Source organism: Colletotrichum fioriniae (assembly GCF_027942845.1).
Source record: "Colletotrichum fioriniae strain IMI 355084 chromosome Unknown scaffold_7, whole genome shotgun sequence".
Lineage (NCBI taxonomy): Eukaryota > Fungi > Ascomycota > Sordariomycetes > Glomerellales > Glomerellaceae > Colletotrichum > Colletotrichum fioriniae.
In genome coordinates, this window is record NW_027076843.1 from 99,534 (window position 1) to 123,028 (window position 23,495).

The following is a 23,495-nucleotide window of genomic DNA, read 5'->3' on the forward strand; positions in this document are numbered from 1 at the left end:
AGAAACCTCGAAGACCTGGCCTCGGGGAGTCCACCAGTGGTTCTGGACTTAGGTAAGCAGCCAGGGTAAGAGGAAGGCAAGTGGGAAAATTAGAAGGAACCTGGCATGTTATTGTTGTGTGTTCCTACTTGCCTGGTGGGAATTTGAGACAGGAAGGGGAAAAAAAAGAAAAAGGAAAAAAAGGTAAGGTCGGCCGAAATGAGATGAGAAATGGGCCGTGCATCCGGTAGTGGTGATTCTGAATTTCTGATCATGAGCAGGGGAACATTGCGTTAATCCTCACCGGGTCTAGTGTCACAGTGACTGTCACGGCTGGGAGCTCCAAAAACCTCCTTCCATTTGGGCCTTGGCATTCACTGTGACTGCTTGGTTTGCAGCCCTGCACCTTAAGGTAAGGTACACTAAGGTGCGATCTTCGATGCTTGAGAGACGGGGCCCGCTAGGTGTTCCGTACCCCTTACCTCCTTGTCTTTCTGCAATTAGCAACTGGCACCACTGGGACCACGTACTGTGTACATAAACAATCTGATCATCATAGATTCGTTCAACGTTTGGCCGTGCAAACGACACATTCATTTATCGAACAATCGAAGTGATGTTTGCACTTTACTCCGTACTTGCAATCTGATTGTATCTTGATTTCACGGTCGTTGTTTCCATCGCTCACCTCAAGCACGATAGGCAAGATACTTACGGATAAGGTACTTAAGGTAAGGTACCTTAAGATAGCTGCATGCCAAGGTCCTTCTCAAGGTACCTAAGGTATCTCAAGGTACGGTAATTACTCCGTACCTTTGAGCAAGTGGGAAGGTGTAAGGTAACTTGGGAGAGGCACAGCTAGCAGGTGCCGGAGCTACCCATGTCTGCCGCTTGCCCAGCCGGACCTTCTTCTTCGACCTCGACCGAGCACGTTCTTGCCCTGGCATCTGATACTGGATGCGGAACTTCTTTCCCTTCCATTTGGATTTGGCGCTTGTTTCTGTTACCCCCAACCTCATCTCGAAAGCTGCAACACTTGGAAATCGGGATCAATGTTTCACTCACCCAACCTGACCATCTCCATCCACTAAGTCTCTTTCCCAGCAGCATCTCCTTCAGTCGTCCTGTAAGGTGTCCCCTCGAAAGCAACCTACCTACGGAGTGCACAGTGAACAATCAAGGCCACATTCGCCATACCCCAACGGTTCACCACCACCGCCTCCTCCTAGCCAATGGCGCACGTCTTCAGCTCGACGCTTCTGCATGAAAACGATGAATGAAGCAAAGCTGCAAAGCTGCTCTCTCCATGGCCCCACCACCAGTCCACCACAACCACCACCAATAACAAGGAGCATACTGTGTATTAGGTCGAGACCAGGATGGCGCCGCATTGCCGGAACAGAAACATAGTTTCGAGGTCGTCGAGGGTTTGCTGTCCCCACGCTGCCTGCGACATACACTACGTCCTGCGCTTGCTTCCCCTGCACCCACCCACCATACCTAGCACCAAGCAAGCAAGTTGGCAACCACGCAACCACTGCGCGCGGCGCGCCCCCTTTGTCTACCACCGACCCTCTGACCAGGAACGGCGAACTGCGGTCACGTCCAACCCATGCCGCCCTCGAGTCAAGCTGTCGCCATGTTGCGTCTGCCCTAGCATTTGCGGCTGCACATCCCTTAGCCATACCCACGTTCACGCCTAGGATACACACTCTACCCGCACACTACTCCATACGCCTCTACTACGTACGCCTCTCCGTACGCCTCTACGCAACGACTGTACAAATATAGATACTGTACAGAATGTACGGAATACGGAGTACAAATGCTCTGTACGACTACCTTACATACGGAGCGGGAAGATTATGGACCAGACTGTGCAGCTCAAGGCCCCTACCTCTCTCCCTCCCATGGTCCTTCCATCCATGGGCCATCAGGTCCTGTCACTGGCACCATAAGCCACCTCATGGACCATCCCCAATCGCACAATGCTGCTCCCAATTCGGAAGCGTCGTGTCCCCGGTCAACCTCTAGCGGTGGCCGTCATCGCCGTGGGCCGTGGGCCGTCGTGGATCTTGGACCGTGGGTCGTCGCTATGGAATTGTGGCTGCTGTTGGGGCAGGGCCGGACTGATGTTTGGTCTGCCCCCAAACTCGATCCCAAACTCTAAGCCCATTCCTCGAGGCCTTTTTCGTCCTGGTTCCTCCTCGCCGTCGTTCCAGACCTACACGCCTCCGCGCCTTTCCCTTCTTGTGCTTCGTCAAGAAGCCACTACCATTCTTGTAATGCTTATCCCCCCCCATCTTCTTTCTTCTCTAGCCTACTTTACTACCTTAGTTTAATACTCCGTTTCCTCGCCTTGTTCCCGAGTCCCTCCTCCCCATCTCTGCCAAGGAGACCCGTTGGACCTGTTCCCCTGCTCAGTCAACGTCAGCTCGTCTTCGGTCCAAGCCCTTGCAGTCGTCGTCCGATCTTGGATCCTCTGACCGCGCATGTTCCAAACAAAACTCGACAACGGCCGGACTTGACACCTTGCTCCTGTACAGCTGCCGTAACATCCAGTCTCGATTAGGGCTAAAGGGAATCTTTTTTGGACATTTAATATCATCGTGAGTTTTGTCTTGGCATACGACTTTGGCCTAGACTTACACAGTGATAGCCTCCAGGACCTACTTAGATACGTATTTGTATTCCGAAGACGACGACGAAGACGACGACCTGGACCACGACCTCTCGAACCGAGCCTCGCTCTATTGATACGACCGAAAATACTGCAATGCCGAAATCAGGGGACTTTCCCTTCGCTGAAGAGCGGTCTTCATCTTCCGTAGAAGACTTTGACCTCGATGACGAACATAAGGAACCATTGCTGCCCGGCTCGGCCACAATCTCGCGTCGGAGGCAACGAGGAACACTGCTTGCGTGGCTCAGAGGACGGCCAAAGTCCTTGTTGAGAAAGTTCCGTCGACAACCTCGATCCCTCCCACGACTCTTACTCCGATATACGTTCATGTTCATAATCTTCATCCTTGTAACAACACCGATATTCTTCCCGTCGTACACGCGCCATCCGAAGCACTACAAAAACCTGAGAAAAAGATGTCTGGTGTCCGACAGCCTTTCTGGCTGCGCCAACATGCAAAACGAAAAGGTATTCATTGCCGTCAGTTTGTTCGACCCAGAGGGCAAGATTGCAGGGGGAGAATGGGCCAAGAATGTCCTAGACCTAATCCACATGATTGGCGAGGACAACACATTCCTCAGCATCTACGAAAATGACAGCGGCGACTTGGGTACTGCTGCTCTGGAGGAGCTTAAGAAAAATGTGCCTTGCAAGCACAAGATCGTCAGCGAGGGTCAGGTAGACTACAGCGACTTCCCACATGTCACCATGCCTGATGGAACACAGAGGTTGAAACGCTTGGCGTACCTGTCCGAGATGCGCAACCGGGCGCTCTACCCATTGGACCAGTACGACACGGATGCAGGGATTGTGAAGTATGACAAGATCTTGTTCCTCAACGACGCGCTCTTTGCGCCGGTAGACGCCGCTCATCTACTGTTCAACACGAACGCGGGCGAAGACGGCAAAGCACACTACCTCTCGGCATGCTCCTTGGACTATGACTGGAACCCCTTCCTCGAGTATGATCTTTATGCGCAGCGCGATGCTGAAGGGTACTCCAACGGCATTCCAATCTTTCCATACTTCACGAACAAGGGCCAGGGAATCTCGCGTAAGGCTATGCTCGCGCAGACAGATGCGGTCCCCGTCAAGAGCTGCTGGGGTGGAATGGTGGCTATGCAAGCCAAGTACATCCAGAACTTGGATAAGAAGCTGCCAACCAAAGACTGGCAAGCTGTTGCGCACCACGTCATTAACCCTGATCACCCTCACAACACGACGACACCAGTCCGATTCCGCTACGAACCCGAGGTCTACTTTGACGCCTGCGAATGCTGTCTGTTCCTTGCTGATGTTACGAGTGTTGCGGATAAGGCCGGAGAGCCAGACATGGGCGTCTTTGTGAACCCATACGTGCGCGTAGCCTATCGCAAGAGGACACAACGCCTCGAACGTGTTATTCGCCATTGGGAACGGCTCATGGCCCTGCCGCAGGAGATCATTACCTACTTTTCACGATTCCCGACCCCGAACCCTCACAGAGAGGTTGTTGAAGGGCAACGCTTCATGGAAGAGATTTACCAACGCCGGGAGGGGTGGAAGATGGTTGAGCGGACGGGGCGCAACGGCATGTTTTGCGGAGTCCGGGAGATGCAGCTCATCAAGGAGGGCCCGCGCAACGGACGCAACTGGGAGAACCACTACAACATCCCATGGGCGGAGCAGCAGTTGAACTTCCCCATCTGATTTTACTCTCGATTTTGACGGCGCTTTTATTGATTGGTGTAATGGGGGACACGGCGCTTGCGGTTGGTTAAACTATGAAGCATCAGCATTATTCTTGTTCGGCAGCATTGAGTGGATCAACCTGTTGGGTATAACGACGTTGGCTCAATAGGGAACAGGTTGTTGGGTACGGAGGCTGTATGCCACCCAAAAGGGGGGCGAAAAGGGGCAATGGGGTTTTTGGAAAAGTGTCGTAGACGTACTGGCACACTTTGTGCACCTTGATACCACTTTCGTTATACTTTTGAATACACTACTATCAACGATTCCTCTCAGTTGCCGCTGCTACTACCCATTGATCACATCAACCGCCCCTGGTAAGAAAGGCGCACCGCGTCAGTCCAATTAGCATTGGATGGGTGTGGGTTCCCCATACACCTCTATTGTGCTATTTTGTGTAGACAAATAAGCACTTTGGCCGAACATACTATCCTCACGGTGGAACACATCTGACTTGTACTGATAGAGTCCTAACCACTGAACGTCCATCTTTTGCGCCAGTGAAGCCGGAAAACCACATCCCATGTCGTACTTTTCAAACACAGGCTTCATACCGAGGATTATGTAAACGAAAATCGACTTCATCCATAATTGACTGTTGAAATGGACCCCTGTTTGGTCCTTGCTACAGTGCAGTAACAAGACGTGAAGCAAACCAGACGAGCCCAGACCCAAACCCAGACCCAGACCCAGACCCAAGCCCAACAAGTAAGTAACCTATTTGCATTCCCACCCCATGGTCCGAAAAAAACCCAAACGTTACACTAAAGAGAGGGATAACGAGAAGCTAGCCTCCCAATACAAACATGCGGACGAGGCGCGTATAGACAGAGAGCAATCCGATAGACAAGACGCCCGCCCAAGAACCCAAAGTCACAAATAGCAAGCCCAAAAGTCCGCTCGCTCAACAACAATCAAGGTGGTATCTTGGAGGAAAAAAGACACTGGCAAGCCCCGTACTGAAGATGGGAGAGAGAGAGAGAGAGAGAGAGAGAGAGAGAGAGAGAGAGAAACTCTCATGCCTGCGTGAAGCATGCTTCGAAAGAAGAAGCAGCCAAGACAGACTTAGGCGGCGGCCGGGGTCGCCTTGGCCTTTGTGGTCTTGGGCTTGGTCTCCTTCTTGCCTGCCTTGGTAGCAGCGGCGACCTTGGTTTCTGCCTTCTTGGCTACCGACTTGGCCTGCAAAAGGTGTGTTAGTGATCAAGATCAAGTTTTGAAATGGCAAGAAGGATTATTGGAATAAGAGTGTCTATGTCATAGAGTTGGGGCAGAAGTATTGGTTTCGTGTGGGAGGCGCGACTTGGTTGCCCAAAATTCCCGAACACGAACACAACATGATAGGACTGAATCCAAATATCAAGGTTGTTACCAGGAACAGAACAATTTGAAGGTAGTTGTGGTGGAGAGAGAGAGAGCTGCGCGCCTCCAACACGTATAAGGCAGAAAGAATGCACAATGAACATACCTTGGTAGCGACAGAGGGGCCCTTCTTGGCGGTGGTGGCCTTCTTCTTGGTGACGCCAACAGGCTTTGCGGCCTTGGCAGCAGTAGAAGTGGTCTTGGGCTTCTTCGCGGTCGTGGTGGTCGTAGTGTTCTGCTTGCGAACAGGAGCGGTGTCGACGACTGGGAAGAGACGCGGCTTGGAGTTGCCGGTCTGGGAGCGGGTTCCTTCACGTGCCATTTTAACGGTTGGTCTGGTGTCGCGATGAAATGTTAGTTACTGGTTTACGATGACGAGATTGACGCGATCGCGATAGATGTAATGCGACGAGAAGAAGAGGTTGTGGTTGTGAATGCGCTCGTGAGAAAGAGACTTGAAGAATCGAGTAGAAGGAGGGGAAACCTGAAGGCGTGTGGCGATGGCGCGATGGGCGGGAAAAACGGGCTAGAGTTGGTAGTTTTTGGAAGACTTACGGATGGATGAAGATGATGAAAAAGTGACGCGTTAGAGCTTTCTGAAGCTGCAGAATCGAGTTAATCCAAAGGAAGATGGAAAATGGTAAGTTTGCGACGAAGTGTGGTGGAATGGCGAGGTGTTGTTGTGAAAGAAGAGAAGATGGGAGGTGACGTGGTTTCGTGTTGCGGCGCGAGGAGGGAGGGGGGAGGACTGCGGATATGGCTGATTGAGTGCTGGCGGTCGGTGGTGCTGGTGGTGGACGGTCACAAGGGGCACACACACACACACGTCTTCACACACACACACCTTTGCACGGGAGGAGCGGTGTCGGAACACATCTATTTGGAGATTGAATTATCGTGGGCGATGTGGAGGGAATTGATTTTCATATTGTTTATTTTCTTTCGGCTAACTAAATTATCTTTCAAATGAATGGAGTAAAGCCGTGCCTTCTTTTCTAGTGAATTTGCGAGAGGATGAAATGGAAGGAGCACCTTGTTCACCTGCGACGGCAGGATGGAGGGGATGGGGAAGAAAAGAGGCAGACGGGAGGCAGAGGCAGAGAGGTAAGGTAGGAAAGAGCGGGACAGCCGCCAGTGAGTGAGTGAACTTGGAGGGAAGGCAGGCACAAGACACAACACCACTTACCTTAACACATGGAAGATCTGGATACCTTACGTTGGGATTTCCCATTGCCCGAATGGGCTGCTGCGTCTGATACTTTTCTTTCCTTCCTTAGGTACCTACCCTTTGCTATCTGGATACTTTAAGGTAAGGTACCTACCTACCTTACTGTCCGGCAAGTCCTTCCTGCTCTTTGGCCCAGATACCTGAATTTGTGGTGGTTTCCCCCCGTCATTTTTGGGCGTCATATCACACACGGCAAGACGGCCTGATATTGCCCCTTCCCACTTTCATCCATTTCTTCACCACACCTAAGGTCAAAGTTGGCAGTCGCCAGTGTCCCCCCTCCCCCCTTTCTCTTCCCTTGGCTCTATCCTCCTCCATTTAGTCCTCTTCAATCTTCCATTTCTTTCCCCCTCCCGTCCTGCCCTTGTCGACCCTCTCTGATTTGAACCTTCCTCACGTAAACATTTTGTCTTTCCCCTCTTTTTGCCTTTCTGCTCTATTCCGCATTTCACTATGATTTTCTTCATCAATTTCCCCGTCTCGGCGCAGACCCGGCAATTCAGTGATGCCCAGCCTTGTTAATGAGCCTGCGTCCTTTCTACCTCCCACTTCCTACGTTGCTACCTCTCTTCGTCTTCTTTGCCTACATTTCTCATGATGTAGCCATGTCCTCGAGCGCTCGTCGGCATGAAGACCTCATCTCTCGATTCGTCACAGTGGCTATCGTAATCAAGTTTCTATCAAGATTCTGTCACGGCAATCTCGTTAGATGGTCCCGATAGACCAAGCACATGATGGACCTAAGCGAAGGACGCGCCAGTTCTAGACCGACCGAAACCATCCCCGGCACGCGACGTCTGGCGCCCAACTCCCCGGTCTCTGGAGTCTGACGCTCTGGTCTCTCGTTCCCGGGCTCATTCATGGCCATGGATCAGATGCCTTACGGTCCATCTTGACCTTTACCGATGATGGATGACGGGTGCCTTCGACGAGCTTGCCCTCCACCGTGTTTACAGTCTCGACCACCGTTCGCGGTGACTCTACTCAATATCGACTCTTCATCCTTCTTCAGCGGCAAAGCCCGCCTGAACCGTGCAGCGCAAGCGTGTCCCATGACCACAGCAAACGCCACGCCCACTCCTGTCTCCGTTCACCTTGCTGTTCCTGCTTCACATGGCGTGCTCTCCATCGCAGGGGAGCATTCCCAGATGTTGAGGTATCGGACGATGGAGACAAGAATGACCAAGAGCATTCAACGAAATGGGAGGATGTGACGATGCCAAATAGACCGGCCGGTTCCCTCGCCATTTCCTTACCCAATGGCCCACGCACGCCGCCTCGTACACGGGATGGCAGACAAAGGAAACGCCCTGGGCTGCAGGGCATCGTGGCTACAGCGATGATCGTCCAACGGCGCGCCCCAATGCCTCCCCGCCGCGCTGTCTGCATCAAGGGTCTGTCCGTGCTGGCCCTGCTGCTGCCAGAACGTTGAGCCCCGCAAACGCGCTTCTTCAGGAGCCCACATTGGCATACCCCTCACGCGAGCGACTGTTTTCGAAGCAATTCAGAGGTCAGAAGGCCTACGTTCATGAATCGATGCTCAGCACTTGCAGATGTGACATGCCCCTTTGGGTATCAATGTTCAAAGCCAAAAGTTGGAAGAGGAGTTCAATTTCATAATTCACATCTACGCTTAAATCCTTTCCACCAACTTCAACCTCTCGTTATGGCTGTCACCCGCAACATACAAGTGTTCCCCGCCGTCCCAAGCTTGCTCTGGGTTCATACCGATAGGCGTGCTTCTTCAGGTCTTTGTGCAAGCTCTTGAGCTCCTTGTTGAGTTTTTTACTACGTTCCAGTATCTCTCCTACTCCCTGCATCATGGCATCGTCTGCGCCGTTCAATTTGCTCACTTTCTCGCGGATCGCCTGCGTCCGCCGTCGCTCACACGACAAGTGGTCAATGTTGACAGTCGTCACTTTGCTGACCTCGACCATAGTCACCCCGGGTCGTTGCGCCACTGCCTGGACCTGGCGCCATTTGGTCTGTAGTTTCAGCTGCAGAATGAACCCCCTGGCTGTGAGCCGTAATTGCTCGACTTCGGCGCCAACTGTAGGTTACAACTGGTGTCAGTTACCTCGATAACTTCTCAAGTGGAATTCAGGACGATGCTTACACTCAACAACACTTTTGCTAAGCTCGGTTCTCGTGCGGCTGATCTCCAACGAGCGGCGAACAAGCTTGCTTGCCTCATCCTGTTGCCGTTGGCGATTTGAGGCCCTGACTTTGGTGACGAAAGACGCCAGCACTCTTCTCCACCATCTTGCCTTTCTGGGCTGAGCCAACTCCTCTCGGTCCTCGTACCTCGCCGAATCTCTGACATCCTCGATTTCAACAACAGTCACTTTGCCTAATCCCCAATCTTTCTCGCCACAGAGAGTCTTCTCGGACGCCGACTCGGATGTGACCGACATTCTGTCTGGTGCGGCGGTCCTCCTTTCAGACGCCACTTGTAGTTGTTTGGCAAGCGTCACCGCCTTATCCACTCGACCCTCGACGCCTTGTGATTGCACAGCAACTTTGCACAAGGAAAGAAGCTCGTCGTACCACTTGACGACCTTCTTCGTTGTGAAGACGGCCAAGTCAACATCGAGCTGAAGAGGGTCGGGCCCGAGAACCGAAGAAAACATAATGGCATTCCAGAGAGGTTGTGTGTTGTCGTCGCTCCGATCAACTCGCCTACGAGCTTCTCGAAGGGCGACGGAACTCGAGGTCGTCGCCAATGTCATTCCACAAACGGGGTCTGTCACCTGAGCATGCTCTTTCAGCGTTCCGTGCATAGTCAAGACTCAGCCGGGTTGGAAGCATACCTCCATGTACTTGAGGAGAAGCTCCTGGGTTGCCTTCTGCGCACTGCCACTTGGCCCGCCCTGTTCAAGAGGGTGGCAGTAGTATCCTGCCGGCTCGATACCCCACGGCCTCCTACATTCACCGGCAATGCGAGGATGACAAGCAAACGAAAAAACCTTTCCCCAATCGAGTGTGCCTCGCTCGTCGGCATTTGCCCTGGCCAACCCTGACATGATGTCTCTGAGGGCTTCCATGGTATCCAGAAACGCACGTCTCGCAACGCCCATCTGGTCGTAGGTAAGCCATTTATGAGCAAACCTCATCTATTTCATGTTAGTGATGTCTGAATGAGAGTGTTCGTGGTTGGGAAACTGTTGACTCACTTCCAAGAACACAATCTTCGGCGTCTCGTCTTCGATATTTTGCCCACGTCTCAACCTTCTCCCCAGCAGCTCCCATCCTACCAATTGCTTTTGGTGCTTGGGGAGAAGCAGATACCTCCACAAGGATGTCAAGCATTGAGGGATATCATCTCTAGTCGCGTAGTAGCGGCAGTTCAGGTCGAACCTGAGTCGATTTTTCGGCTGCTGTATGGACTGCCGCGGAACCGCCTTGGTGTTAGTCGTGTCAGGCTTGACCCCGCGAAGCGGCTTCTGGACAGTGATATTAATCGAAATCGGCATCATGAGAGAGATACTGAGCTTGGTAATGAGAATCTTGAAATGGGAGCACCCTCACGGGCTCATATGCTGAGGAGGCACGTACCCTTATGAGTGTGGCACAACCTTGGTAGGCCAGGTCCCGGGCTGCTCAGCGACCCTGAGGGCCTTGATTGTGTTTTATTTAACTTGTAACTCTGGGTGGCTTACGCATCGCATGTGCCTTTCGCTGGGTTCGGCGAAGATGGCTTCATGAGTCGGCGACATTTTCTCCCGAGTCGAAAGCTATCGGGTCCTTGAGGCCGTGAGGGAAGACAACTTTGGCTGACGTCTTCGTCAACCCGGAAACTCTCTCAGCAGCCACGCAAGTTACACCACCTTGACGCCGTAAGTATCCCGGCCTACTTGACTCATGATTCGAACCCTGATTATGATGGACTGAAAACAGCCGAGGGTGGCGTTTGAATCCTCGCAGGTTTCACAGCCGCACAGCGGTTCGGGGATTCCAATCTTTCGGCGTCGTGCCATGGGCTATTTATTGAATACTATTGCCGGCTGTTTCTTCCTCATCCATCATGAGTCAAATTGGTCGTGAGCCTAACTGCCGGTTATCGTGCTTTTTGCGACTAAATTTTGGTTTTCCTTCATCCTCTTACGGCTCGTGACACGACCTTGGTGGAGCTTCGAGTGAATTTCTTGATGGAGTCCACGGTCTTTTGATATCTCCAGAGGCGACAGCGAAGATTCCCATCGGTTAGAGAGGCCTCCAGCTACCTATATGATTAACAGTGCTTCAAGGTGAAATTGGGTCAATACTAAACACTCTGCAAAGTTTTCCATGTCAGACGGCCATACCAATGACTCAATAAATTTGGAATTGAATTCAGAATTTGGCATCCAGCAGTTTTACACTCTCACAAGCACGAGGCTGAAGCTCGAAGTGTCCTGCATCTTTCCCGGACACCACGGGTTCAGCTTACAGTGAAAGAGGTTCTTCGACGGAGGATGGTCGATGTACGTTCGAGACCACGCCGCTGACGCGGTACCGTCGCGGAGAAGCTGGCCGGAAATGACTTTGCCATCTCTGCCGTCATCCGCTCCCCCTCGCGCTACATCTTCAACATCTTTAGAACAGATTTACACTTATGCAAAGTCGGAAATGATGGAGTTACACAATATTTTGGCAATGACCGAAGTTGAAAAAGCCTACAACTAAGAGATAAACGTAATCAGTGATTGGGATGGCGGTTTGAAGATGACCGATTGAGAACTGATCACGAGGCTTTAGAATGATCTCGCCGCTGGCTTCTCCCGGAGTGACGCAGATCTCCGAATTTTCCAATCTCAAAGCTCTTTGAATTGTATAATGATGGATTTATTAGACTTGAAGAGTTCACGATGCATCAATGCGAGGCTGAGGGGCAAGCTGGCCAACAAAGTGAAGTCGTATCCTCCAGGTCTTCCGAATCACCTATCAGCAATGAATCGCTTCAATTCCTACGTCCATTCTCGGTGAGACTTCTAGATTCATGTTGTGGTCTCTCCAGTGAGCCATTATACTCCTTGTTTCCGAGGGAGATAGTTGACCAAAATGTCATCTATAAGATGCTACATGAACTGCGCAAAAAGGGGGATAAGTATCATTTGCTTTTGTCTATTCCAACTCAGAGATGGTTTACTCAACCTTGGATCGTGCCAGTAATTGTCTCAAACACTTCGTATATGTCGTATCTTCTTCAAGGTCTTGATCAGCTATTGCCCATCTCCCCCCTCCACCGCGCGGCAAACCTCAACTGCACCCCGGCACCTATAAGTGCGATCAGCTGAGCCACAACACACACAGTAAAAGCCCATCCCACACCGATCCCGCTCAGCATAGGCATCACAAAACTCGTGCCACCAGCGGCGAAAAGACACCTAGCGAGGTTGACGCTAGCGCTAGCCGCAGCGCTGCGGTCGGGGAAGATGTCGATGAGGTACGTCATGACCAGAGACTGTATCGAAACGGCGGTCCAGCCCGTGATAAAGGTCGATATGATGGGCACTGCGATGTGTACCTGGCGAGGGAAGTTGATGGTCCAGCCAAAGATTGCAATGGAGACGCATTGGAGAAGCGCAAAGATTGGTATGAGACGAAGTCGTGCCTTTTCGATAGGAAATTCTTGGTTGGCGTCCGAGATCGTAAGGGTGTTGCTCTCTTGGTCGTTGTTCGCGTCATGCTTTGCCTTGACACGCTGATAGTCAAGGTCAAGAAGCTTGCCCGTGACCAGCGTGCCGATCATGGAGCCCACGCCGTTTGCGATGAACGTCAGGCCAATATGGGTTTCTGATAGGCCGTAGCGTGACTTGAAGAGACTTGACATGGCTGTGATGCTCATCTGCCATACCGCGTAGTAGATGGCGAGAAATAACACGATAGGGGCAGCGCATTTGTTGAAGAGGATCCGAAGAGGTCCGGTGGTGTCAACGTGCTTGGTAAGTGCCATTTTTGGAGTTGGCGTGTCGGCATGCCACGATACCTGTGTGGCTCGTTGATAGATGATTAAGGGGTACTTTCCGAGAAAACCCTTTGGTGTTCTAGTACCGTTGTCGACGACAGACCTCAGAGTCTCTGGTAGTAGAAGTACCAGAAATGCGAGAAATACAGCGCAGTAAATTGCAAGGAACCAAAAGATACTCCTCCATCCCAAAGATCCAGCTAGAGCGCCTCCGATGACAGGCCCAACGGCAACTGGAACCAGCAAGCCGGCCTGGAAGACGCCCATGTACCCGCCCCTCTCTTGCCGCGTCGTAATATCGCTAATGACTCCAGAGCCTATGGCGATGGTACTCGCGCTTCCGGTGCTCTGTAAACATCTGAGGATGATTAAGGTTGCGTAGTTCTTGGTTTCTGCGAGACCGATGCATGCGCCGAGGAATACGACAAAGGTGAAGCAGTAGGCGACCCGTCGGCCCTTGACGTCGGAGATTGGACCCCATATACTTGGTGCCAGGCCTTGGAATATGAGGTAGGTGGTTACTGTGAGGTTGATGAGCTTTACTGAGACGTTGAGGTCGTCGGCGATGGTGGGTAGGGCTGGGAAGTAGATGTTTGAGGCGAAGCCCGAGACTGTGGTCTAGATTAGCAGAGAAGCCGAGGTCTTTTGCATCACTGGCTATACGAACAAGTAGCTGCAATCGATACTAGAGATACGATCACTCTTTTTTGGCCTTTATCGAAGATGGTGTACGGTTCGTGCGGCTGCGTGTTGCTCACATTGAGGGTTTCTTCAGCACTTTGAGGGGCCATCTTTGACCTTTGAATTTCCAAGTAGGATTACAACTTTCAGAAATGGTCTAAGATATTGCCAGTATCTTGAGGCTCAAAGAACAAGAAGCCGGTCTAAATATGGCTGCAATGGATGTCGATGTCTTGTGGGCTTGACCATGACGAACGGCTTCCGGAGTTGAGCCCCACTATTTCGGAGTTGAGACTTTGCCCCATCATCCATGTGCATTTCTTGCAACGATGAGCACTTCGGCCTGAGTCCCGCACCCGGTCCTGTAGGCTTGAAGTTCTTGTATGAGTATGGTAGACACAATTGAAGATTATATGAATCTTTACAGCACATTAGTCCAGGAGAATGTAGGAAATTCCTATGGACGAGCAAGAGATCGAGACTCAGGTACAGAGATCTCCTCCGGACCTGTGAGTTCGGAGCCGGGCGATGACCCACTATTCCCGACTCGACCGTCCGGCTCAACTATCTCCACCCAGCACAGCCGGTGCCAGCTGCCCCGCTACCAGAAGTGGATCGGAGCTTCCTTCCCGAAATGTGTGCTCCCCTTCCAGGTGAATTCACCTTCTTCTCTCGACGCGACTTCAACCTCACCTCTCAACAGCATCGCAGGATTGTTATTCGTGCTACCACCGCCTGAATAATGAAGGACAGGCAACATGTCGACATTCAATGGACTCGTCGCGGAGTTCCCTGACATACGAAGTAAGCCTCCTGTCCAACAATGCACATGGCGAATCGCCTATTGCCTCACAGAATTCACCTCGCACAACAAGCCGTATCTCCATCGCAACATTTTGCTGACCATCACACAGTTGACTTCTTTCGGAAACATGCAGACCGTCGTCCGCCTCTTGCATGCTTCCTGAGCCATATACACAGTGACCACTTGGCCGGGCTTGACTCCCTGCGGTCTCCTTTCGTCTACTGCTCCGCAGCCACTCGGGAGATGCTCCTCCGTCTCGAGCGTTACCCTTGTCGCATCAATTACGCCAAAGGCATCCTCGAGGCACGAGTGCAGACGTACAAGCATCTGAAGAACCTACTCAAGCCATTACCCCTGGAGACCCCTACCACGTTGGAGCTGGCGCCGGGCAGTCACATTCAAGTCACGCTATTCGACGCAAACCATTGCCCTGGTGCTGTTATGTTCCTCATTGAGGATTCATATCGCGCCATTCTCTACACGGGTGACATCCGGAGCGAGCCATGGTTCGTGAATACGCTTGCCAGAAATCCAGCCGTCATCGAGTACACCTCTGGCATGAAGACGCTCGATAAGATCTACCTTGACACCTCCTTCATCAAGGACGTACCCTTCCAGACCAAGGCTGAAGGTATCGCGGAATTACTCCGAAAAGTAGCGCAGTACCCAGTTGATACAGTCTTCCACATCCAAGCATGGACCTATGGATACGAACAGGTCTGGATAGCTCTGGCCAAAGCTCTCAAGTCCCGGATTCATGTCGATGACTACAAGATGCGTATCTTCTCGTCACTTACCGGCAAGACATCCAATGATCGCTTCAGTTCTGCCATTCAGCTATGTCACGAAGCTCCTGCTCTGGCCGGCTACGTGTGTGGGAATACACCCCATCCCGGGTGCCTCACTCGGGATGAGAATGTTCGACTTCACAGTTGCGAGAGGGGAAACTTTTGCAACACGGTCAAAAGCTCAAGAGTAGTGTCAATCCAGCCGGTTGTCGCGCATCTCAGGAGCGGTGCTGACATTGCTGAGATTGGTGTTGGCGGTGGCGGAGATGATCTAGAACGAGACGCCGAGCTCGACCCTCTGTCAACGGAAGACATCGCAGCAGTCTCGAAGCTTATTGAAAATGCGGATATTTCCCCAGAGGCAAAGCTCCGTCTTTCCGAATTCCTCGAGACAGGCGCCAAAACCGGGCGAAACCTTCCCCTGGATCTCGATATTGCGTTCTTTGGAGAGAAGAATGAGGCGGCCATCATGGACGCCTTTCAGGCAGTTGGTCGGAAGAAACACCTTGAGGAGCAACCCTCGCAAAGCACGCAACCAACAATAGACGGACCAAGCGGGGAACTGCCCAGAGTAATCACATTCCCCTACTCCCGGCATTCGTCTTATCAAGAGCTATGCGATCTGGTTCGAATCTTTCGCCCCAATGATGTGTGGCCTTGCACAGTGAATCCTGTCGACTGGCTCCGGAACACCACGAGTATACGATACCTGTTTGGTGAATTCTGCTCTGGCGATACCTTCGCCCACGACATGGAGATGGAGAGACTCGCCGAAAGTCTGAGGATTCTCCAGCAACCGCTATCCCACAGCCTTGGCGACAGTCAACTGCCGGCAACTGATGCTCACACCACGGCGTTACACTCATTGCATAGTCACGAAAGCATCGCATCCGATCCTTCCGCCGTTGAAATAGAGGAGACCCTTGTGCTGGGGCTCGATAGCAACCCCGGGTCCGTTGAGACACGGCTCCCCACACGGAAGCAGCATGACTTCTCCTACCGGGGAGGAAACTCTCATCATACTCTGGATTCCGCGGTCCCGCCCACTGAGCCGATTTCACTCATATCATCTGCCGGTGTTTCTCGCATTCGGGCAGATGCGTATTTTGCCATGGAGCAAAATCTCCTCGGCGGGGAGTGGACGCCAATTGGCCTCCTCTCTACTATTGATCACCATACTACTCCAGATAAGGATCTTGGGATGGTTTGAGCTTGGCCAATGTCTCAAGAGCTATATAGCAGGGCATCACAATGCAAGGATTGGGTCCATACTCAGTCTTAGTGACTATGATTATCATTGATGATCGGGTCTTGCTCGTTGACGAGCAAGAGCGAACCAAGGAAATAGGGTCTCAACGCTGCTGTAATATAACCTCCCATGATACTGACTGGGCCATACATGGGTACACACAAACTCCATTCACGTTCTGTTTGCCGCGTTTTCCTATTGCGGACGCAACGCTCCAGCTTCCGAAACACCCCACCGGCCATCAATGTACTGTCGCAAACTCTTTCCCCAGAAAGCAAGGGGTACAGCAACGCCGCCCACGACGAGGAGGATAGCACCCAATTCGAAGTTGGCGCCCAGGTAGCCTTGTGACCTAAGCCATGGTGTAACAGCGTAGCTCGTCGCAAAGCTCAACATGTACCCCGCTCCGCCGACAATGACCATGGCTGGCGCCGCCCAGCGAGGGAAAGCTTCCGTTACCCAGAGCGTTGAAGCGATGCCGTATGCAGCCGCGCTGAAGGCGTTGATGAGGTAGGAGACAAAGATCCAGATGAAGCTCCATTTGTAGTGCACGGTAAAGCCGTACAGAAAGATACTGCCCGCACCAGCGAGGACGGCGGGGAGAAAGGCGATGAGGTAGTGTTCCGCATCTCGGATTCCGCCGTTGCGGAGCGTCAAACGACGAGCAACACGCGAAGTCAGGATGGTCGACACGGGCCAGGCGAGAAGGGAACCGATCGCCGAGACAGGGTTGACCATGGAGATGACACGCTCGGGAAGGTTGTACGGCGGCTGGGACATGACCACCGCGTACGTTTCGCCAATGAAGATCATTGCGCCAAAGTTGAGGGCGTTGAGGATCGCGACCCAGAAAACGAGGGGATTGCACGCGCAGAGCATTGTCTGCACATAGCACGTCCACATCTCCCGGAACCCTGCACCGCTCTTGCGCACTCCCCATCGCCTGATCATGCCTTGCCAGACCGTCTCGGGTGCAGCCTCGGGCTGGATTACCTCGCTGGTCTTTCCGCCTGGCAGCTCTTCCCAGTCGTCATACATCTTGACCTTTTCCGAACCACCCTGGACGAGGATGTGGCCGTCGAAGGCAACGGCTGGCCGGACAAAGTACGTCTCGGGCAGGAAGAAGAAGGCGCAAATGAATACGGCGAGACAAGGTACGAGCCATGCGGTATAGAAGCTTCTCCATCCCGGGGCCGCGAGTGCCGGGACGATGCGGAGGGACAGAAGGCCACCGCCGCACCCGATACTCCAGAACATGCCTAGAGCATTAGGGCGCTCGTCGATGAAAGTCAAGTCAATGACAATCAAGATGGACTACAGAAGACAAGTCAGTCAAGCACCGGGAAGAGGGACGGAAAGAGAAGGGCCGTCACATACCGCACTCAGGCTCAACCCGGCCGAGAACCCCTGCAAACTCAAAGCCGCGAGGAGCTGGTAGAAACCCGAGGCATTCGCAGCCAGGGCCGTAGCGATTGTCATAAAACACGAAGCTAACAAAAAGACTGGCCGTCTCCCGAGGGCTACCGACAGGGGTATCCAGAGAAATGCCCCGAGACCGAGGAATATTGTGCTCGGTGTTGAAACGAGAATGTTCAGTGGAAACTTGTCGGCTTGCTAAAATCGTGTTAGCACCTGGTCAACTCAGTGGGGGGCCATCGCCGCCTGATGGGAGATTGGATATCATACCTGTCCGTTGAACTCGACAGCGAGAGATTTATACATTAAACTGGCAGCTTGCGTCTCCAGCATGGAAACAATCGAGTATAGTATGAGTACTCCCATGGCGACGAGTCGCTTCGGCAAACTCCAGTTCAACGGGTCGTAGGGTGAGTTACTTGGCATGGGTAGCTTGAGTGTCTTGCCATCGGAGGTGATGAGGTAGATGCTGCCAGAGAGGTCGGCCGAGGCCGGCCGGTCTGACGATCGACTGCTGGCGCGGCTCATCTTGACTCTGAAAGAGACGAAGCGAGTAACAAAACAAAGGAGAGAGAGAGAGAGAGAGAGAGAGAGAGAGAGAGAGAGAGAGAGAGAGAGAGAGAGAGAGAGAGAGAGAGATGCTCGTGTAATAGTGAACGGACACGATTATTGCAAAATTGGACCAAAATATCAAATTAACGACGGCCGGTGTGCTGCCAGAACAACCCGATGGAGACGACAACAAACTAAGGTTGACGGGACCGGGAGATCAGGTCCCTTAATATGAAGAACATGGAGTTCTCGAGAGTTTCTCTTGACATGTGGTGCGTGGAGAATAGAGACCACGTTGGGCCCTGGGTTTGATAGAGTAGAGAGACTGGAGTAGGGCAAAGGCATGCCAAAGCCAAAAAAGTTGGGAGGAAAAAAGCGTACGGCATGTTCGGTCGTCGACTGCGACAATCTTTTGACAATTTGGGAAGGCATCACAAAAAGTTTATTCGAGTTAATTACAAGCTACAACGGGCCAAGACCAGCAAACCTCGAGGTAGATTGTGTACGGAGTACCCTTTGTAGAGTAAGGCTGATTTTTCTTCTCTCCTCTTCTCTCTTGAGCGTGCTAACCGCCATCTGAAACCCGGCGCCATGGCCCCTGGACTCTGGAGGCTTGCTGCTCATGAGGTAGCAAGGGGTGGATAAAGTGGTGTATCCGTAGGTAGGCAAGGTACGATGTGATTGTGCACAGGTTTTTTTCCCTCCCTGGCGGGCGCAAGTGGTGTATCAACAACGGCGGAAGATGGTGTAGAGAAGGACGGCTGGGGGAGTCTGGGACTGATGGATTGGGCCCGTTCCCAGTCGCGGGGTCGGCGGGGTTCAAGCCTGTTTGGTTTCCCTTCATCGCTTCATCGTAAAGTGTTGGAAGGCTATTGTGGTACGGAATCGTTGTCCGACTGCAAAAAAAAGAACAGACGAAGACGAAGCCAAGCGGTGAAGCAAAGCAAACTCCGTCCGACTGATGGCAACAAGGTTCGTGCCTAAAGTTTAAATCGTCAATCTTGGCAGTCTATGGAGAGGCTCAGGAGGCTTAGTCGCTTCGAAGGCAATAGGCAAGTCGATGTCGACGGGTACCCCTGGGCTATCACGGACGAGTCGCCCAAAACCGTTTCAAGCGGAAGTTTATTGACAGGTTCGGCGGGCTTGGGTTGGGCACTGGACAGTGGAGGGGTCGTTCTGTGTGCTACGCTATTTGCTGGGCAGAAAGTCTGATCACGATGGAGATGAGGACTCTCCAAGTCAAATCTCGGGAGGGGCTGGCCGCCAGACGAGATTGTGAGATTGGGTGCTTATTAGCCTTCCGTTCAACTTGGGCTTGGGTCCTTGGGATCTGCCTGTCGGCACCATCCGTGCCATGGTCCCCATCGGCGGCGCGTTTGGAGCAATAGGAGTTTCGGCCGAGCCGCCGATTTAACAGCTGCTGTGGGTTGCTTGCAGTTCTGCGGAAGAAGAAAGACGTTTGGTGGTTGATGTGAGCCTGTGACTTTGTGAGAGAAAGGATGCTGCGAGAGAAGCATGCGGAAGAACGAGTTTGCAATGTCAGAAATCAGACGGAGTATCTGCATTGGAAGACCTCATGCATACACACAAACACACACACAACGCCCAGTACACCCTCTCGCGACCCCTTATCCAAACTGGTTGATGATAGGACCCAGTCCGAGAACCAACGTCTCATATGCACCGCTCGCCCGTTTGAATCCTTAAGTGAATTCGTATTCCAACTTTCCAAGTCATACCTCCTCACTACAGAAGTCGAAGTCGTGAGAGCACGCGACTGGTTGGCCAGACGGTTGCAGTTGTGGTAAGCAACATTAAACCAACTAAGGTAGCTCCCCGGCGGCCGAGAGCATCGGAGGGCCATCGGGTTTCAGGACATTTCGTTCGTCGTAGCCCATGGTTCGTCGTATTGCCGGATCCTTTCCTGTCTGACAGTCTGCAAGGCGTGCAGAATGCGGGCAATGTGCCATCCAACGGCGGCGTGTGCCGTGTGTGCGGACTTTTCCCCCCCTCGGGATCATCTATGGCACCTAAGGGAACTCAAGCATCAAGGGCTCGTCGTATGCCTCTATTCGAGTCGGTGGATCGGGGCAGAATCTTCGGTTACTGATGACCAAGCAGGCAGTATCCGTAGTAATTCACGGATATTTGGACCAGTGGGAAGTGCGCGTGCAGTTCTGGCCCCAGTCCGCCAGTCCCGCAGTCCAATCCACGCGAGACGGCAAACGGGAGACCCTTCCTGCAATGTCGGCGGGTAGAAGAAGCCTTGCTTATTACTTAGCATACTATATACGGATACTCCGTACCCCCGCAATCATAATAGTTGACGGGGGGGTCTCGGGGAATCGGGGTAGACGGAGCCTCTGCGTTTGCCCGACATTTGGGGGCCAACGGCCAGCTTGGTGTTTTTGGTGCTGCATTGCTGGGCCACCGGAGTCTTTTCGTGGGATGCTTCCAGGTTGTCAGCATCCATTCATTGGCTTCAGGCAACATACCTTGGACTGACTTGTTGAACTGCTTCTTGAAGTGGTAGAGATTGGTCCCGATGGACCGTCTGCAACGAACAGGTGGTGTGTGTAGATGCGCACGAAACACTGGCAATGCAACTAGGAGCCAAAAGGCAAATCTCGATTGAGGTCCGATTCTCCCACGACCAAGTTACCGACCCTCCAGTCTGGGCCGCCCCTTTGTGTCAAGTAAAGTCGCCATTGGAGGCTCATATCGCCATCGGTCGCGGGCGTTCATGTCGCTTTCGCTGCTGCTACGCTCTGATACCTAGCTCGCCTCTATGAGTGAGTGAGGGTTCACGCCGTCCGTCCTTCTGGTATCCCTCTAAAACGAGTTCAGAATCCGGATGGACAATTTACTTCTCTGGCGTCGTCACCCCTTCGTCTGGTATCTCTGGGACTAGCCAGTCAGTAATTCGGTCCAACGGACTGCAGCAACGTTGCAATTTTCCAGGCGATTGAGGGTTCGTCAAGAACGGAGTTGTCCTTTCAGTCATTCATCCTTTCGGCCCTCACGAAGCTCTTCGGGTCCGCGTCTCAGAAGTACGTAAAAGCTGCCAGTCACATTCGCATCCGAAAACGCGCCCAATATGGCGATAGTACATGGCCATTATCAATGCAAAGACGTCAAGAGGAGAAACCTTAGGGGCTTCTTGACATGTGTTTTGCAATTTCTGTCCATTATCACATGTTCTCAATTTCGCAACGTGACTGTTCCTTTTGGCATGAAGTCGCATGTCGAGCACGACTCAGTTTGAGTTCTGCACGTCTTGTCACCCTTTTAGCTACGGCGCAATGTGCCCCGAAGGTAAGGGTCTGAGTGGTAGGCCAGTCACTGTGTACTGAGTCCTGAACAATGATTTTCAAGACGGATACATTTACCGATGGAGACCAAGAACGAAAGATAGAGACTCCGCAATTTAGCCAGTGGGATGTCCGTATGATACTAAGAAATGCATCCAGGGAGAATGAGGCAAAGCCGACTGGTCTCCCTCCGCTAGAATCCCATGTTCAAAGTGACCAGCAAGTCCCAAATCCCAACGGCTCTTCGCCCAGGTTCTCCCACAAACATGGGGGCGGGCGGCTTTCACGGGACCTACCACTGTCTGTATCCGTCGTACAGGAGGCTTGCACGATTCCGTCCATAGCACACATTCATGAGACCGGGGGTTGATTGGATAGAACAGTAAGCCATGACAAGGATGCCGCCCAAGGAAGAAGCGGCCTCTCTGGCCAGGGGAGACTCTCAGTTTCTGAGAGACTCTATGAGACTCTGGAGGAGGAGGAGGCCTTTCCAGGCTCTGACCAACCCACGCCCAAAGCGACATTCCGCATATTAGCCGTAGCGCTGCTGCGCGGCTTCGCGGCCCGGCGGGCAGCGCAGACGGAGGTCGTGATGGGGCCACGAGCGCTCGATCTGCCCGTAAGCTCCGCGGCGCCCCCTCCCGTCCTATCCTCTTTTCACCCGGAAGAAGACATTTTTGGTGCAGAGTGAGGATTTTGATGCAATCTATCTCGTCGCAGATGGATGGTTACCCCCTCCAGGCCAAGCCCAGAACGGCCGGACCAGCTTTTCGGCTCTGTATCCTGTTGTTCCTTTGGCCATGCTGACGCTAAGGTAGAAGAGAAAATTGTGGACACATTCTGCGTCGTGGTGCGGGCCGTGACCTTGAATCCCTTGATGATAAAGTCTTCGTGATGCCCCAAGAGTACACACGCTGTGCGAGTTATTTTTGATTTGGAAAGGCTTCTTTTTCTGAAGTCTTTGAATTTCAGCCATATCGACACTTTTGCAGATATTTTGTTTCGTCTTCTTCTGGCCACAGTACAAACGGAGAGGTCAACTACCGTTTCTTACCATTTCGGCCGTCTTGGTCCGCCACTATTTTCAACCCGCTTTGGGATGGTCACGAGGTGTCATTCTTCACTCGATTCGGAACTGCTGTCAAAAAAAAAAGCCCCGAGCGACACTAGGCCCAGAACCTGCTCTGTTCCTGCGCCGCCGCCCGCTGTCTGTCCGGGTTTTTGGATCAATACGTCTGCAGGACAGGAGTTGTCGACGTTTTCCACCACTTGGGGATAACAGACGTTTACAGCCTACGACGTTGTGGTGTGGTTTGCGCCGTCACGAGACATTTCGGAATATATAAAAAGAAGACTATTGGGAACCAGGCTCACGCGTTGCGTCTTGTTGCATTTCGTTCGCTCCTTGAAGGGCCTTGCTTTGGAGGCAACAATTGGGTCAACTGACAGCTCCTATCTCACCTCGGCCAGCCGGATACGATACTCGATTCCGTTTTCCATGAATCTCAACAACACAACGCACCAGTCTGACAGTCACTTGAGCACTTGACGTGTCCTTTTTTATCTGCTCTACCCAGGAACTAGACCGGCCCATACCCAATATTTGATCGTCTATCGGGAATCGCATCTGTTGGCTGGCGAAAGATTCTGTTGAGCAGGACTGAAATTGTACTGATCCGTTGCCAAACCTTTGGTATCAGTACATACCTTGACCCGTGAGTCGGCTGCAGGACTCGCGCATAGGCGTGTATCAGTGTGAGTGTGTGCAT

General features: G+C 52.5%; 6 protein-coding genes across 6 annotated transcripts; 2 read left to right on the top strand and 4 right to left on the bottom strand.

Moving 5' to 3' along the window:
* Positions 1-3,115: 3,115 nt before the first annotated feature.
* On the top strand, positions 3,116-4,351 carry N0V96_006228 (uncharacterized protein; the record flags this gene model as incomplete). Its single annotated transcript, XM_065757645.1, has 1 exon — positions 3,116-4,351. The coding sequence occupies one exon, from the start codon at positions 3,116-3,118 to the stop codon at positions 4,349-4,351; it is 1,236 nt and encodes a 411-aa protein (XP_065613562.1).
* Positions 4,352-5,455: 1,104 nt separating this feature from the next.
* Positions 5,456-6,071, bottom strand: N0V96_006229 (uncharacterized protein; the record flags this gene model as incomplete). Its single annotated transcript, XM_053190914.1, has 2 exons — positions 5,456-5,569; positions 5,856-6,071. The coding sequence occupies 2 exons, from the start codon at positions 6,069-6,071 to the stop codon at positions 5,456-5,458; spliced, it is 330 nt and encodes a 109-aa protein (XP_053051832.1).
* A 2,579-nt stretch (positions 6,072-8,650) lies between these two features.
* On the bottom strand, positions 8,651-9,757 carry N0V96_006230 (uncharacterized protein; the record flags this gene model as incomplete). Its single annotated transcript, XM_053190913.2, has 2 exons — positions 8,651-9,027; positions 9,094-9,757. The coding sequence occupies 2 exons, from the start codon at positions 9,755-9,757 to the stop codon at positions 8,651-8,653; spliced, it is 1,041 nt and encodes a 346-aa protein (XP_053051831.2).
* Positions 9,758-12,174: 2,417 nt separating this feature from the next.
* N0V96_006231 (uncharacterized protein) lies at positions 12,175-13,715 on the bottom strand (the record flags this gene model as incomplete). Its single annotated transcript, XM_053190912.2, has 2 exons — positions 12,175-13,535; positions 13,703-13,715. The coding sequence occupies 2 exons, from the start codon at positions 13,713-13,715 to the stop codon at positions 12,175-12,177; spliced, it is 1,374 nt and encodes a 457-aa protein (XP_053051830.2).
* Positions 13,716-14,653: 938 nt separating this feature from the next.
* On the top strand, positions 14,654-16,408 carry N0V96_006232 (uncharacterized protein; the record flags this gene model as incomplete). Its single annotated transcript, XM_065757646.1, has 1 exon — positions 14,654-16,408. One exon carries the CDS (start codon positions 14,654-14,656, stop codon positions 16,406-16,408), a length of 1,755 nt encoding a protein of 584 aa, XP_065613563.1.
* A 234-nt stretch (positions 16,409-16,642) lies between these two features.
* On the bottom strand, positions 16,643-18,391 carry N0V96_006233 (uncharacterized protein; the record flags this gene model as incomplete). The annotated part of the gene is made up of 3 exons (XM_065757647.1): positions 16,643-17,761; positions 17,825-18,061; positions 18,134-18,391. The coding sequence occupies 3 exons, from the start codon at positions 18,389-18,391 to the stop codon at positions 16,643-16,645; spliced, it is 1,614 nt and encodes a 537-aa protein (XP_065613564.1).
* Between the last annotated feature and the right edge of the window lie 5,104 nt (positions 18,392-23,495).